At 44.5% G+C, this 12,859-nt stretch overlaps 1 protein-coding gene across 3 annotated transcripts in view; it reads left to right on the top strand.

Moving 5' to 3' along the window:
- SCFD2 (sec1 family domain containing 2) overlaps positions 1-12,859 on the top strand; it is a 371,083-nt gene that overhangs the window by 320,927 nt on the left and 37,297 nt on the right. For all 3 annotated transcript variants that reach the window (XM_057726429.1, XM_057726430.1, XM_057726431.1), the window contains one exon: positions 11,745-11,890. In XM_057726429.1, the coding sequence (XP_057582412.1) occupies positions 11,745-11,890 (146 nt within the window). The remainder of the gene's footprint in view (positions 1-11,744; positions 11,891-12,859) is intronic.

The following is a 12,859-nucleotide window of genomic DNA, read 5'->3' as shown; positions in this document are numbered from 1 at the left end:
CGTGTTCTGCATTTGCTTCTGGGATCTGCCCTCTAGGCTCCTTCTGCCCCAGAGACGAGGGCCACGATGGTGTTTCTCCCCTTCCCTCTGGGCAGGGGTCACTGTGAGCCTCTCTGGATTTTGTCCCATCTCTGAATCAGGCATGGCTGACCCCCACACGAATCCACGCTGCCCCCAAAGGAAAAAACAGACAAGTGATTGATAAGAGGCCTCATTTAGTGGGAGCTTAAATTTCAGGCGTAGCGATGCTGGCTGTGTTCAATGGAGATTTACAACAACAGGTGCAGGGGAGCCTTGGGTTGAGGCTGAGAGTGATTTTTGTATGTGTGGGGGGAAGGGCGAGGCAGGGGTCTCATTTGATCTGGCTGCTACTAGAAGAAAAATAAACTCCATTTGCTCTTCCATTCTTTTAAGAAACAAAAGGGATGAAAGAAACTTTAGGCCAATAAGCTTCCCTTTCGCTCTTTTCTTTTTCTCAGATCAGAAAATGATCCCGTATTATTAACCACCTAGCCTTCCCCAAAAATATAAATAAAAAGACACTACTATCCCTCCATACGTACAAATCCCATGCTAACAAGCTCAGTGAGGCTGGAGCTCAATAAACATAACGGAAAAGAAGACTTAGATTTCTTTTTTTATAGCTCCTCCAAATGACAGTGAGAATAAGAAGCAGGGGAGGGCCAGACAGGCATTTGAAAGGCTTTTAAATGTGCCGTGATTTGGACTGCTGATTTCATTCTTTCCTACAGTTAGCTGTAGCCCAGGTTCGTGTAATTAGCAGACAGGCCAAACCCTGAGTGATTTATTCACTGTAACTTGAATAAGAAAGCATTGCCCAGGGACTTCCCTGGCAGCCCTGTGGTTAGAACTCTGCATTTCCACTGCAGGGGGCACGGGTTCAATCCCTGGTTGGGGAGCTAAAATCCAGCATGCCATGTGGCGCGGCCAAAAAAAAGCATTGCCAGTGACACATCACAGCTGAAAGTAACACCATGTTATTCCCATACTCTCCATTTTATTGGCGTTGCTAGAGTAAAGTACAACCTTATCGCTTAAGAGTCCTTCACAGGCTGTGGACCTTTGGTACTGTTTGTAAAACTGGCAACAGGACTGGGCCTGGGCTAAGATTCAGAAAGAAGCAGAGAGAGTGCCCCTTGATGTGGTCCTTCACAACTTCCTTCTTGGCTTGCTCCTCCAGGAAGCCTTCCAGGTGATCTAGGGGGAGCCTAGGCCCCTCCTGCAGCTGCACCAGGTAGAATCACCCTTCCCCACAACACACACACACCTCTGCATTGGAGAATAGGGAGCGTGGAGGGTAACGAGCTGCAGGGCTGGGGGCACGTGGGGCACACTTTCTGGAGGAGGGGTGGGGTTGGTTTCAGCAGGTCTTGGAAGGAGCATCTGGGCTTCCATTTCCCTCTCTCTGAAATGCCCACCTGGCTTATTGGTTCTGAAACTGTGCCCTGGGGGAATACTATTCCCTGCTAAAATCGAATGATGGCAGTCTTTACTCAATTTAAAGAAAAATAAAGTAAGCGGATCAGATGTACCCCACTGTGAGTTTATATCTATTCTGCATGTTCTTACCTTTGTTGCTGCGTCAGCTTGGGTAGCACCCTCAAAAGAACAGACAGGAAGCAAGCAAACACGAACAGCAGAGCTGCCGGCTGTGCTCGACTCACGGCCGCGCTCCGGTGCCGCCTTCACGTGCATGCAGCATAGCCTTGCGTTCTCCTAGCTTGGACAATGAGATCAACAGTCGTCACGGTCACCGTGGTCTCTGAGGCTCCCAGGTGCTCTGCCACCTGACAGCTTGTGAAAACAACCAGATGCAGGTCATCTCTCACGTCAGCTCTGAGAGGCCAGCGCTCCACGTCGAGCTACTCAGAACCGCCAGGAATGTCAGCCTGCTTTGAAAGCGGACTGATGGTGTCAGTGGCAGGTTCGTAAATCCATAGAATCAGTTCAACAGAATAATAACCGGCAAGCTATGAGGAAGCACTCGTGTGAGATGTGGGTTTGAGAACGTGTGTGTGATTCCTGTTAGGAACCTGTGTGCCTCCCCTCTTGGAACTGGGAGGCTTTATGATTGTGAGCTCTGGCTTAAGGGGTTGTGTGGGCATTTCCCCCACTCGTGGCAGGTTTCATTCCTGGAAAGGGGGCCCAAAGTCAAAATGATGTGAGAGAACTCTGATGTTTCCTATGGTGATAGCCACGATAATACGCAATTGTGTAACTGATCAAAAAAATCACTGCCTCCCTTTTTTAAAGAAATAACCTCAGGAATTCCCTGGCAGTCCAGTGGTTAAAATTCCATTCTTCCACTTCAGGGGGCACAGGTTCAATCCCTGGCCGAGGAACTAAGATCCCACATGCCACACGGCACAGCTGAAAAAAGAAAAAAAGGAAATAGCCTCAGACCTGGTATTCCACTTGCTCTGAATGTGGAACTTCACGATCCCTTTGTCTGAGGTGACCTGGGTTGATTTAATAGGATAACATAGTAACCGACATATGAAATTGTACTACTTAATATGATGCGGTATCACTACAGTTTCTACACAATTAATCTTCCTTAATTAACCACATAAAATCTTAAGATAAAGAAATTCTATTGGTATAGTTAGGATAGTAAAAAAAACTGCTTTGGAGAGATTTTTCCGAAGCATCTTAGAAGAAACGTTTTGCTATAGTTGGGGCTGTTTCCTTATTTCTGTAATGATCCAGGATTATCTGCCTTGCTGCCTCCTGGGCTCTTCCTGAAGCAGCACAGACATTCAGGGTCAAGAGGCTGCTTGTCCCGCTGCCTCCCTCCTGCTTTCCAGGCCTCGCTGGCAACTTGACCTTGTTCCCTACCTTAATTAAAGATACAAGTTCCAAAGCATATTCCTGACAATGTTCCTTCCTTCAGCTTTCCCCCACTACATGTTTTGTCACAAAAATCCTCGGACCTTGGGCTAGAATTCTGGGCAGTCACATTCTCTCGTGACTGTACAAGCCTTTCCACGTCCACCACACATCCCGAAACTGCCTAATAATAATAGAGTTCAGCTGTCATTTCTTCCCTTTTCCCAACTGTTATAAAAAGCTGAATTTGCTGTCGGCTTAAAATAGTAGCGTGGTTTTTTGTTTTGTTACATTTTTTAAGATGATAGCTGATCCATTTACAAGAGTATATGATATATATGTTATAAAGCATAATTACATAATAAACACCCATGAACTCATCACCCTATCCCAAAGGGTTGCTTACCCACCCACCCTCTCCCCCAGAGGTAACCACTTTTTTTTTTTAATATTTGTTTATTTTTATTTGGTTGCACTGGGTCTTAGTTGTGGCAGGTGGGCTCCTTAATGCAGCTCGAGAGCTCCTTAGTTGTAGCATGCAAACTCTTAGTTGAGGCATGCATGTGGGATCTAGTTCCGGACCAGGGATTGGACCTAGGCCCCCTGCATTGGTAACATGGAGTCTTAACCTCTACGCCACCAGAGAAGTCCCAGAGGTGACCACTTTCTGAAGCTTGTATTTATCATTCTCTTTCTTTTTAAAACACTTTTATCTCATATGAATGTATACCCAAACCATGCAGGGTTCAGTTTTGCTCATTAAACAGACAGACTGAATTTATGCAGCCAATTGAGGTTGCTCTTCTTAAGTAGCCTTTCTGGGAGATGATCCACTTATGCCTGTAGGCTGCACTTTGCTGACACCCATCTGGGGGCCCTTTGTTTGAAATTTGCTGCAGAGATAGTTTATCAGCTCCTCAAGAATCACACTCTATGATGTGTTTCGTCTGATTCAACTCTTTTTCCCATTATCTCTCTATTTTCCCCATTCATTTATTTACGAAATATTTCGTGGGTGCTTCTAGGAACCAGGCACTGTGCGAGAGACCAGTGGAGAACCAGGCAGAGCCCCGGCTTCCCTGGGGCTTGTCGCCACCCCTCCCCTCTTTTCCTCCTCTGTCATTTGAGCAATAACTAGAGGCCACAGGCTAGGAGAGTCCAAGACACTGAGCAGGATCCAGTGAACCAAGGGGCCATGGGATCAGTGTGGGCTGAGAGCCTGAGGAGAGACCTAGGGAGAGACTTCGGAGGTGGTCTGGCCTCCGTGAGCCCTGTCCCAGGCCCTTTGTGGCCTCACCTGGACACTTCTGACCCTGATTTTCTGTGTTAAGCTAGGCTCACTAACTCTCTCACCCAAGCATATTTACAGCCTTCTCTCCGCACCAGCTGAGGAGCCCCTGCCGGGTGGTGTTGATCAAGGATCCTACAAGGAGAGAAGTCAGCCCTGTAAGCCCTGAAGGCTGACTTAAAAAAAAAACAAAAAACAGATTATGGTTTTTCTATGTTAGGAGAACTTAAAAGTCATACTAGGTCATTAAATATTAGATGGATGACACAGATACATTGCCTGTGTGCTATAAATGAGACCTCAGGAAGGTGTGTGTGTATATCTTCATTTATATACACTATAATGTATAATGTAAATACAATGACTATAAATAATACATCTATATATAATTCATGTGTTCTCAACCAGCCTGCATATGACCCTTTCACCAAAATAACTGACGCTCTGCAATCCCTCTGTAAACAGAACGAAACTCTGACCGCCAAACTGAGGCCAAAACTCTGGCCCCTCAGCGCTCTAAGGCAACCTCCGCTTGCCCGGGCACATCTCTTCTCCCTGGTGGACCCGTGTGAGTCCCAGGAGCCAGTTATGTTTGTTCCCAAACCTGCTTCTGCCAGTTGTACTTGGTATTAAGTTGCAAACTTTAATTAAATGTTCTCTGAGGAAATATGAATTCCAAAAAAATTGTTTCAGTGAAAACCAAATTGAATGCTTTTGAAAGACTCAGTAAAGATGAGTCATTTTAAACATGCTTTTGAATTAGGTATGAATAAGGTGATTGCAAAAGATTGAAGGGGAAAAAGCATTAAAATCTAGAAGAATTCTGCTCTCAGATTGTGCTGCAGGTGTCTAGCTTCTTATTCCACTTTAATTTTACTAAAATTGGAAATTATACATAATACATAATGGTTTTTCTTTTTAAAAGACAGAACTATAATCAACAGACAATACTCAAACAAAAGACTTTTTCTCAAAAGATTCATGAAGAAGCAGATGTTTGTTTTAATTTTAAACAAAGTTATACACAGACACAAATATACATATATGTGTGTGTATATGTGTGGGAGACAGATCAACTTTACATGAGCCACCTCTTTAAATGACTTCTAATCACCTGTTGGTCCTAAGCACATTTGAAAAAGAGGGCTTCTATTATAAATATTACCAGGACTGCCCTAGTCAAGAGTGATTTTACACAGTCAACCTCCCTAAAAGATTTCAGATGTGACACCACTTGCTAAGGTTTATTTGGTTTTTTATTGTATTTGGTTTCGTTTTCATTTGCCAACCTTTTATAGAGAGCCATGCAAAAAGACTCCATCTTTAAAACAATGGTTTGAAAAGAGAGAAGAGGCAGTGTCAGACAGCCGGATGGGTGAGGGAGGTCGTGACCTCCCCGCACTCTGACCTTTCCGGCCACGTTGCCCTCCCTAGCCAGCCTTTTCTCTAACTGCCCAAGGAGCCCACAGAGATAGGTCCCCTGCTGCCAGGGGTTTGCTGAGAGGCAGGAGGGCAGAATGCAAATTGGAAAACGGACCTGACATTCTCAACCTCTGGGCCAGAAGTAGGATGAGGAGGCCATCCTCAGATAATTTGGATCCAGATAAGAAAAGAGCCCCTTGACCAGGCTCAGTTGATATTCTTTGACCCTAGCTCTTCCCAGTCAGATGTAAGGGACCTTTACAACTGTGAGGAGAGTAATGTTACTAAATAGGGAGACATTTCAAATCCAATTCCACCCATGCCCCCCTAGCTTATCCAGCCATACGGGTTCGACCTGTGTGTGTGTGTGTGTGTGTGTGTGTGTGTGAAGGCCTTAGGTGAGGGTACTTCATCTCTAATCCAGACTGAAGCTTTGGATAAGGCAGCCTCCTGATATAAGACGCTTTATTTTCCTGAATACCTAAGAAATAAAACCAAACTTCTGGAAGCCAGGCTCTTTTGAAAAAGTTCCCCACACACCAGAAAAGTTCAAGCCTGCTCCGTGAGAGAACCAAACAGAAGGACTGGGCAGACTGGAGTGAGGAGTCCAGCTTCATTTCAGTCCTCCCAGGAATATCACTAAGCTATTCAGCCTTCTCTCCATTTTAACTTTGTTGTTGCCAGAAATGTGGGCTCCTGCAGCACAGAGCCATGGAAGCCACTCTCCTCCCTCTGCCGAAGTAAAGCGACGTCAGTAAGTGGAGACGGGTGAGAGGAGGATGGGGGAGGGCGGATGTGGACACAGGAGCCCTGTTTTGTTGCTCCGAGGAGTAACTGGACCCCTGCCCAAGAGATCCCCAAGCCCTCCAGAGAAAGAAATTGCAGGGGCATGAGTCATCCCCTATTCTAGACAACACAGGGGTGCCCTGCGGGACTGGGGGCCTCCCTTATCAAGAAGTAGGCAACTGAAGTACACAGATTGTGCTTGGCCAAAGGCTAGGATCAGCTTCTGGTTTATTATCTATTTAACTAAGTGGATTAAATGAGAATTGACTGCAATTGTACACTTAGGGGTCCCTTACAAAACACCGTTATCTCATAAGCTGGCTTAATGGAACAGGCTGTCAGGAGCTTATTAGAAGTAACTAAATACAGCGCCTTACAGGGCAGACATCCAGTGGAGGGTGTGCAGCAGGCCCGGGAGATCCCACACAGGCCCTTGTGTGGCCACAAAAGACAGGCCTGGGGTGTAACTGCAAACCTTACTATTAGCATCTGCCCCCAGGGACAGGCCCAGGTCTTCCCAAGAAGAAAGGCATCTGCCGTTCACCCCATTTTAAAAGCACTGTTTCAATATTGAGGGTGAACTAAGTGCTTTATGATCTTTTATGTATGTGGGCTCCAGCACACGTGAAAGACAGCAGAGTGGAGTGGTTAACACGACCATCTTGGAAGCTAGACTGCAAAGGTTTGCATCAAAGCTTTACTGCTTACTACTTGCATGACCATGTGTTACTTAACTTCTCTATGGCTCAGTTTCCCCATCTGCAAATGGGGGTGATAATAGTACCTACCTCATTGGGTTTCTGGGGGGATTAAATGAACTAATATGTAAAAACTTCTTAGAATACTGCCTGGCATACGTGATTATATAAGTGAGCTTTCAGTGATTACAGCTTTTACACAGAAAAAGAATTCATCCCTACATCTCCTTTAGCTAGTAATTGCAGCTTGAGTTTAGAATGAGCTGCATGCACAGAGGAGATATTCTGAATGGTGGGAGGCAGCGTGCCTGGAATAGGTCAGAGCTGTGATTGGAGGTACATTTTGCTGGAGATGGTGATGTGATCTTGCACATCAGTTTATCTTCTCTCATCCCCATTTCTGTGTGTGTGTGTGTGTGTGTGTGTGACTTTCATTATAGGGTTTAGGTAAGTGAATGTAAATCCTGATTTTGGTGAAGATTGATATAATTATGAAAATGTTCAGAGATGATAAAAATGAGACCCCTTTGGCCTGGTGTCCCAGAAACATATGCATTGCAGAGCATTGCTTTGAGGGTAACAGACACATCGGAAAGGGTCATCGGACAGACCAGCTGGACAGACGTTGCCCTTGTGCAGTTGGTTTGAACAATGGAGATAATTGACTGTTTTTCAGAAAAGTTTTAGTTTATTTGTAAATTTTAGACTTTTTTTTTTCTTCTGACAATTTCTTTGACAGTTTTATTTTCCTGTTGGGTTCCTTGGAGATCAGTTTACCTGTAATCTGTAGACATTTCTTCTGTCAACAACCTGCTCCACCGTTCACCTAACTTTTCAGAATTACACAGCCTTTGCTTAAACGAATTCCAATGTGTAATCCACAATTTCCATGTATAATTTGTAATTTTCAGTACTGTATAATCCAGGAGATGATTCTATTCCACTCAGCTAATGGATGAACCTTCTAGTCCTCACTTTTCAAAAAGTTGAGAGAGACCATATGAAAATTTGTATGAACCTTTCTGTTCCATAGAAAATGAATTACTTTAAATTTAAAAAGTTGAGCCTGTTAGCTGAATTGTGTTTTAGAAGAATTGAAACACTGTGCATGGTATTAGAACTAGTAATGCTTTCTTCTTGTTTTCATGCCTTTTCTAATTTAAAGGAGTAGTACACAGTATACAACACTTAGATATAATTGATGTAATTTCCCATATTTTAAATGGCTCAGCCTGGGAGTTTAAGGAAAGAAGCCACATGAATAAGTGAGAAGCCATAACCTTCCAGGGTTTCTTCTGGCTGGTTACTGACTAATGCACATGACTAATGCACAGGCTGATGTATCTCAGCTGAGCTGCAATGCCAAGGGCAAGCATGGTATGCTATCAATAGATGCTCTTCACCTGTGCGTCTCACCTTTTCTTGGTTGTGAGCCTCTTTAAGAATCAGGAGGAAGTTGTGGACATGCTCCTCAGGAAATGACACATTCCACAAAGCTTGGCATAGAATTCTGGGGAGTGTACATGAACTCCCTGAATTTTCTCCATTGACTCCCCACTCCCCCACTGGAGTTCACTGAACACAGGGAGGCTTCCTCGCACTAGGTTTGACCACCCTTTTGATTTTTTTAATGACAGTGAGTTGGACATTTCTGGAGACCAGGAAATAAAGACTGGTGAGAGGATTTTTATGATCCAATAAGAAATGTGCATATTGGTCTGTCCGCAGTTCCTAGCACACAGCTCTTAAAACCTTTGGAATTTCCAGAATGATGAGAGTGTCTTGTATGCTAATGGGATGATTGGTGGTTGGGGGATAATAGCTTCAGGATGGGGACTGGTTGCCAGAAAAAAGCAAGGCATGTTTAGAGTAGAGGAACTTTCAGCCCTACCCTCCAACTTCCAGAGGGAAGAGAGGGGCTGAAAGATGCATTAGTCACCAGTGACCAATAATTTAATCAATTGCGCCTATGTATTGAACCTCCAGAAAGCCTCCTAAACAATAGCATTCAAACAGCCTCTTGGTTGGTGAACACATCAAGGTACTAGGCAGGTGGAGCACCTGAAGAGGGCATTGAAGTCCTGTGCTCCTTCCCCCATACCTTGCCCTCTGCATCTCTTCCATTTGACTCTTCCTGAGTTGCATCTCTTGTAATAAACTGGTAGCAGTAAGTAAAGCACTTTCCTGAGTTCTATGAGCTGTTCCAGCAAATTATTGAACCTGAGGAAGTGGTCATGGGAAGGTCAAGAGTGCAGCTAGCAACCTGTGATTTAAACTTGGCACCTGAAGAGGGGACAGTCTGGTTGGGGTCTGCACCAACTCTGCATAGCTAGTGGCAGAATTGATTTGAATTGTAGGACACTCAGTTTGATGTCTGGAGAGTTAGAGAACTGGTTGGTGTGGGGAAAAAAGCCCACACATATGGTGTCAGAAGTGTGAGTAAAAATAGTTCAGAATTTTGTCCTCCCTTTAAGAATTATATACAGTGTTCCACAGTTATTGACAGTACAGGCTCAACTGTCTACACACGGTGTCTGCTGCCATTGGGTTCCTTTGGATGTTCCTATGTACTTTAGATACACTCCATTTTAGTTGAAGCTTGTTTGGATCTACCTCTGCTCCCTAAAAACAACTTATCTGTTTATCAGAATCAACAAGTATCTCTTCACTTCACATCCGTGAGCTACAATCAAGGAGACAGTTGATAAGCATTTTTGAGGATGCAGATAAAACCCTGTTACACTGCTGGTGGGAATGTAAAATGGTGCAGTCACTTTGGAAAATAGCCTAGCAATTTCTCAAAAGGTTAAATACAGAGTTGTCACAAGACCCAGGAATTCTGTTCCTAAGTATGTACCCAAGAGAAATGAAAATGTATGTCCGCACAAAAACTTGTACATGTAAAACTAGAAGCACTATTCATAATAGCCAAAATGTGGAAACACCCAAATGTTCACCAACCAATGAATGGATATTTAAAATGCAGCATATCTGTACAATGAATATTAGTCAGCAATAAAAAGAAACCAAGTGCTAATGCATGCTACAGCTTGGATGAACCCTGAAAACATTGTGCTAAGTGAAAGAAGCCAGTCACAAAAGACCATATAGTCTATGATTCCATTTATATGGAGTGTCTAGAGTAGGAAAACCCACAGAGGCAGAGAGCAGATTAGTGGTGCCAGGGTCTGGGGATGGGGGAAAGGGGAGTGGCAGGTAACAGGTATGCAGTTTCTTGTTGAGGTGATAAAAATGTTCTCAGTTTGATTGTGGGTATGATGATTGTACAACTATGTGACTACTAAAAGCTGTTGAATTGTACACTTGAAATGGGTTAACGGTATGGTGTATGAATTGAATCTCAATAAAGCTGTTCTGAAAAAAAGAATATAGACTCTGGACGCAAGCTGCCTCTGTTAAAATCACCCTGGCAGCTCTGATGTCCTGAGACAAGGATTTGGGTGCAAATAGTGTATTTGAGAAGATGTCCCAGGCAGTGTGGTCAGGAAGTAGGGAAGTGAGACAGGAGAGGAAGGAAAGCCAGTAGAGGAGGCATTCATGAGTGAATTACTGTTGTGGGCAACGGGGGCTCAGTCCTGCTGCCCCCCCCCCGTAAGGCTATGGAGACCACAGTTCAGATTGCCTACCCCCCACCAAGCGATGAGAAAGCTATGTTGTTTCTGAGTGCTGACTTCCATGCTTCTGACCAGAGAAAGCCCCCAGACAGGAGGAGAGATGCACAGAGACAGAGACAGACAGACAGAGACAGACATGCAGGTACTTGAGGTAGGGAGCAGAGGACACAAGAACTGTTCCCCAAACCTACAGGTGACCCAGTCCAGGGTGACCGACTGAACGTGGGCCGAACATCAACGGTGTGCTGATGGGAGTGTTTCTTAATCTCTCTGGACCTCAGCTCCCTCATCCTTCAAATGGGGGAATGAGCTCCTGTCTCATAAGTGTGATATGGGGATGGATGTGTTCATGTATCTGCAGTATTTCAATAGTCAAAAATATTCCTCTTGAATCTTTCTCTGCTTTTTGAACTTCTGACGTACCACGATCATTCCTCTTCGACATGAGCTTCTCGCAAGATAGAGAATAAATCCACCTATTATAAGTTTCAAAAAGAAATAGAACCACTCCCAAGAGCAGTCTTCTTATGAGGCTCCCTTTGTGCTTGAGCAGCTTTGAATGGCTGCCTTTTGAAATACACCATATGCTTTGTTAGCACGTTGGATGCCCATCCCAGCAAGTGCTGTTATTGGAGTAACTCTGTGATCTTTCTCATTCTTGCTGTTCTATTTTATGGAAACTGTTGGTGCGATTCAAGCGAGAGCTGTTCATCACAGTACTCTGTTGTGTTTTCCTTTGTGTCTCCTATTTTCCCAAAGCTGTGTTCTGAGGATAGCAGACCCTGGGGAGCTTTCTTTTTGTGAAACTTCTGCAGTCCAGGGGTTGAAGCCAGTGGCTGCCATCCCAGGGAATTCTGAGTTCTTCTTCTGTCAAAGACGTGTATACGCAGTGTGTTTCATTGCTCAGGGGTGATTGAAACAGACCAGTTGGTGAACAGCCAGGGGGAAATAGGGTTAAAAACAAAAAACAAAAAACCCAACTATGTTACATGAGCTCAACCTGTCATGATTAAAACTCAGTTTAAAGATTTGTTCACCCAAGCATGTATCTCTGGATTGTTTCAGGCTGTGACTCTTCAATTAACCTGACATTTCACAAATCCAGAAGTGCCGTGGAGGAGCTCTTGACTTCGCTTCGGGATATTGCTGGCGCTCGGAACCTCATGAAACAGTTTAAGTCTGTATACATTCCTGGAAATCACACCCACCAGGCAAGTACATATGTTTTAAAGTAATCCGTGTTGTGTTTTTAGGATTCAGAGACTCAAAGAAAAGTTTCCACGATAACTTCTCTAAAATGAAGGATTTGTTCACGAATAAATCCAAGGCCCTTCTAGTCCAGAGTTCTGGGTTCCCCTGAACCTGAAAGCGTCCCAGTTGATTTGTATTTCAGGCTTGATGCAGTGAGATGAGCACTGGATTGCGGGTCAGCGCTGCTGTATCACTGGCCCAGACCTGGTCTGTCACCTTAGGCAAGTCCCTAAGTGCCAGATGTGGGGCTGGCCTTAGTGCCCAAGTTTCTGGATCTAAGAATAACAGAATTACCTAATAACATTACGGCAAGGCGAAAAGACGTTGATGACAGCAAAAACATATGTTATTTAAAATGTCCCTACCACTTTATAAGGAGAGTAGGAGAACCTTATGAGCATATTTTGACCAGGGAGTAGGAGGATGGTATGAAAATCCAAGATTGAAGGGGTAATTGCTCTATCAAAACTCAGTGGGGCAAGGTGGGGGCAGGGAGGTGCAGGGAGGCACAGAAAGACCCAAAGGGAAGATGATGGCATGAGGGAAAGCTGGAGCCGTCAAGGCTGGGCAGTCTCTGCTGGACGAGGAAGAGACCGAACTCAGGTTCCTGGTGGCCAAAGTGAGCTTTCAGGGAAGAACAGGTGTTTCTGACAGAGACGATCATTAGGTTTTGCTGTGGGGTGTGTGAAGGAATCGTCTCTTCTATCTCCCCATGAATCAGTCAGTAAAATTCACCCTCTTTGCTAAGGCTTTTTGGAGAGTTGAATGAGCTGTGAGTGGGGACTATGACATTGTGAGGTGTTCACCTTGAGCGTGCTGACTCTTTAAGGTGGACGTGTAGACAAGAGCTAAGGTTACCTGCTACAGCCTAGCAAACTCCAGATTCTTCCTCGCATATATTCGTGTAGTAGCAGATGCTTGAGGAGTCC

This window comes from Hippopotamus amphibius, chromosome 3 (genome assembly GCF_030028045.1).
Source record: "Hippopotamus amphibius kiboko isolate mHipAmp2 chromosome 3, mHipAmp2.hap2, whole genome shotgun sequence".
Taxonomy (NCBI): domain Eukaryota; kingdom Metazoa; phylum Chordata; class Mammalia; order Artiodactyla; family Hippopotamidae; genus Hippopotamus; species Hippopotamus amphibius.
This window is presented reverse-complemented; position numbering and strand designations above follow the sequence as displayed.